This window comes from Parus major, chromosome 18, assembly GCF_001522545.3.
Source record: "Parus major isolate Abel chromosome 18, Parus_major1.1, whole genome shotgun sequence".
Taxonomy (NCBI): Eukaryota; Metazoa; Chordata; class Aves; order Passeriformes; family Paridae; genus Parus; species Parus major.
Window position 1 is genome coordinate 9,602,227 of NC_031786.1, and position 3,582 is coordinate 9,605,808.

General features: G+C 46.5%; 1 protein-coding gene across 1 annotated transcript in view; it reads right to left on the reverse strand.

Annotated features, from left to right (window-relative positions):
- Positions 1–3,582, reverse strand: part of LOC107212303 (myosin heavy chain, skeletal muscle, adult-like) — a 26,425-nt gene that overhangs the window by 3,588 nt on the left and 19,255 nt on the right. Inside the window, exons 22-30 of the mRNA XM_033518803.1 lie at positions 3,350–3,474; positions 2,855–3,163; positions 2,550–2,753; positions 2,157–2,282; positions 1,709–2,116; positions 1,352–1,478; positions 1,139–1,257; positions 680–876; positions 1–166 (exon numbers count right to left, since the gene is read on the reverse strand). Coding sequence (XP_033374694.1) covers positions 1–166; positions 680–876; positions 1,139–1,257; positions 1,352–1,478; positions 1,709–2,116; positions 2,157–2,282; positions 2,550–2,753; positions 2,855–3,163; positions 3,350–3,474 — 1,781 coding nt within the window. The remainder of the gene's footprint in view (positions 167–679; positions 877–1,138; positions 1,258–1,351; positions 1,479–1,708; positions 2,117–2,156; positions 2,283–2,549; positions 2,754–2,854; positions 3,164–3,349; positions 3,475–3,582) is intronic.

The window sequence follows — 3,582 nt, forward strand, 5'->3', positions numbered from 1 at the left end:
CTTCTTATCCAGAGCAGCACAGGCAGCATTGGATCTCTCCACATCAATCATCAGGTCCTCCACTTCATTCTGCAGCCTCTGCTTTGTCTTTTCCAGGGAGGCACATTTGGCATTGACAGCCTCAACCTGTTCCTCTGCATCCTGCAGACGTTGGGCCAGCTTCTTCCTGCAAAGTGGTAAGCACAGTTCTTAACTGGATATGAAAGTGAATGTTGATTATAATATTCACCAGATCACATGAGGCACTTTTTAGTATTTGGTCCTAATGCACATGGTGTATAGCCTATCCATAGCAGTAATTTTTTTCCTATTTGATTTCCCCAAGGTCTTCATAGAATCATAGAGTCACAGAATTGTTTGTGTTGGAGTGGGCATAAAAAATCTACTAATTCTGTGCCATGGATATTGACACCTTCCACTACGCCAGGTTGCTGCAAGCCATGTTCAGCCTGGCCTTGAACACTCCCAGGGAGAGGTCACCCATACCTTCTCTGCAGTCTTGCACAATCCCATACATGTCTTTTCACCTTCATTCTTTATCACTGAACCTTTTTTCCTTGTGGTTTTTTGTTTCATATAACTCCTCAACCTAATATTAGGCTTTTGCCTTTGAAAATCTCAGTGGTGTCTAAATTTCCCTTATTGGTGTATGTCAACCTTCCACACTTTCCCCACGTACTTGGCCTCCTCGAGCTCCTCCGTGCGCTGAATGGCGTCTGTCTCGTATTTGGTTCTCCACTGAGCCACCTCGCTGTTGGCCTTGGACAGGGCTCTCTGCAGCTCCCCCTTGGCCTCCTGCTCCTCCTCATATTGTTCCCTGAGCAAGTCACAGTCGTGGCGAGCGGACTGCAGGGCGTGGGCCAGGGCACTCTTGGCCTGGTGGTAAAAATATGGCAATAAGGAATAGGTGTTTCCTGGGAAATTTCTCTTACTGGTATTTACACACTGATATACATCCCAAACATATAGTGATTAGCCTGATAAAAACATGGGATTCCTTCACTGCAAGGGTCTAAATTGCATGATCTAAGAGGATGGTTTGAACTTTTCATTGGATCACCTTTTGAAGTCTTGAACACGTCACTAAAACCAATACTGTGTCAAATATTTATTTCATATGTAACATGAATATCTTCACCTTTATCTCTTCTTCTAGCTGCCGCTTCAATTCTTCAATCTGCTGGGTGAAAGCCTGTTTCCCTCTAGACAGCTGAGAAATTAAAGCATCTTTTTCCTCCACCTGGCGTCCATATTCACCTGAAAAAGTTTTCAATTTAGAAAACATTTTAATAGCCAAAAGAACAATTTATGGAGTTCTCCCATTTTAAAATTGCAGACAGATGGGCTGTACCAGATTCTGTTTGCAGACGAGCTCTTTGAGCACTAAGATCACTGATCATGCGCTGATTCTGCTCCTCCTTTGTTTTATATTCACTCAGCTGGTCTTCCAGTGTGCGGCACATCTTCTCCAGATTTGCCTAGATATCAATTGCACATAAAGAAAATTACTAATTACCTTGATCCTTCCTTCTTTTAGCAAGAAAATATGTCCAGAAGATGTAGTTGACATATCTTAGGACTGTACATATGCCTACTTCTACATGTAAGATTTGGATAAATTATTTATAATATAGCCTGATAAAATATAAATAAGATTACAGAAAAATATCACATTGCTATCGAATTCCTAATAAAAATAATTGTGTACCTTGGCTTTAGACACAGATTCTATATTACTGGCCAAGTCATCAATTTCCATCTTCATCTCACTCTTCTCCTTCTCCAGCTTCTGCTTCACACGTTGCAGGTTGTCGATCTGCTCCCCCAGCTCAGCGGTGCTGTCCGCGTGCTTCTTGCGCAGGGCGGCAGCCGTGGCTTCGTGCTGCAGCGTGGCCTCTTCCAGGTCCCGCCGCATCTTCTGGAACTCTGCCTCACGCTTCTTGTTCATATCAACCTGAGCTGCTGTGGCCCCTCCTGCTTCCTCCAGCCGCTCGCTGATCTCCTCCAGCTCCCTGGACAGGTCAGCCCGATGCTTCTCTGCTTTAGCACGAGAGGTTCGCTCTGCCTCAATTTCCTCCTCCAGCTCCTCAATGCGGGCCTGCAGAACAGGAGGGACCCTTCACACCCGTGCCCTCCTCCTGNAGCACCCAACTCACATCTGTGATGGCCTTCTTGGCCTTCTCCTCAGCATTGCGGGCTTCCTGGATGGTGTCCTCCATTTCACTCTGGATCTGGGCAATGTCCGTTTCCAGCTTCTTCTTGGTGTTGATCAGGCTGGTGTTCTGTACAATGGGAAGTCGTGACAAGAGTTTAATCATAAAATGTGCCAAAATAAAGCTTCTGCCTGAACAAAGACTTTCCCCTTCCAGTTTCCAGCTCTTATCATGTAATTATTGTTACAATGAGTCTTTATAAAATGTTGGGGAATGGATGCAAATCATGCCTTTCCTTGGGGTCAGCAGTAGGGAGGCCTTTCTAGTACTGCTGTTCCTCTGGTAAATTCCAGCCCTCTGTGTTTGGTCAGCACAGCTTTTTCTCCCTGCCCTAACCTGGGTGTGGAGGAGCTGCACTCGTTCAGTGGCATCCAGAAGCTCCTGCTCAGCCACTTTCCTCGACCTCTCTGTCTGCTCCAGGGCTGCCCGGAGCTCCTCAATTTCAGCCTGCAGCAGGTTTGCTCTGCGCTCCACCATGGCCACCTGCTCCTTCAGGTCATCCTGTGTCCTGAGAGCATCATCCAGATGGATCTGGGTGTCCTGGAGAGAAAGAGAAATGAAATTACCAGGTGTCAGTGGTCACTTGAGTGGCAAAAATGTCAGGGATCTCATTTTTCTTTCTTTAGCTTTGCTGAACAAACCTTCAGCACTCCCTGTGTGTTTCTCAGGTTTTTCTGTGTCTCTGCAGCCACACGGTTGGCATGGCTCAGCTGAATCTCCATCTCATTCAGGTCTCCCTCCATCTTCTTCTTCAGCCTCAGGGCTTCATTTCTGCTCCTAATCTCAGCATCCAGAGTGCTCTGCAAGGACTCCACAATTCTCAGATGATTTCTCTTCAGCTGGTCAATCTCCTCATCTTTCTCTGCTACCTTCCTGTCAATCTCAGCCTTCACTTGGTTGAGCTCAAGCTGCAGGCGCAGGATCTTCCCCTCCTCATGTTCCAGGGAGGCCTGGACAGGTAGACACAAACATTGATAATATCAATTAACCTACTGCTTCCTTTTAGGGGAATATCAGAATATTTTCAGAGATCCCAGCTATCTGCACTCCCCAGAGAGAAGGAAGGGGAATCTAGGCCTGTTTAAACATATTTCCTCATTTATTTACTGCAGATTCCAGTGACTATGGTCACGTACCTCAGCTTCCTCCAGAGCAGCCTGGATTTCAGATTTCTCCTGCTCAATCTGCTTCTTCACTTTCTCCAGTTCATGAATTGCCTTTCCTTGCTCCGCAATCTGCTCCGTCAGGTCGGAAATCTCCTCTGTGGGAACAAAGATCAATGGCATGGTCAGACACAGAGCAGAATGGGAAGGATCCTGTCCCACCAAGGTGACAGGCACCTCTGCAGATCTGCAGGCACAGAGCCATG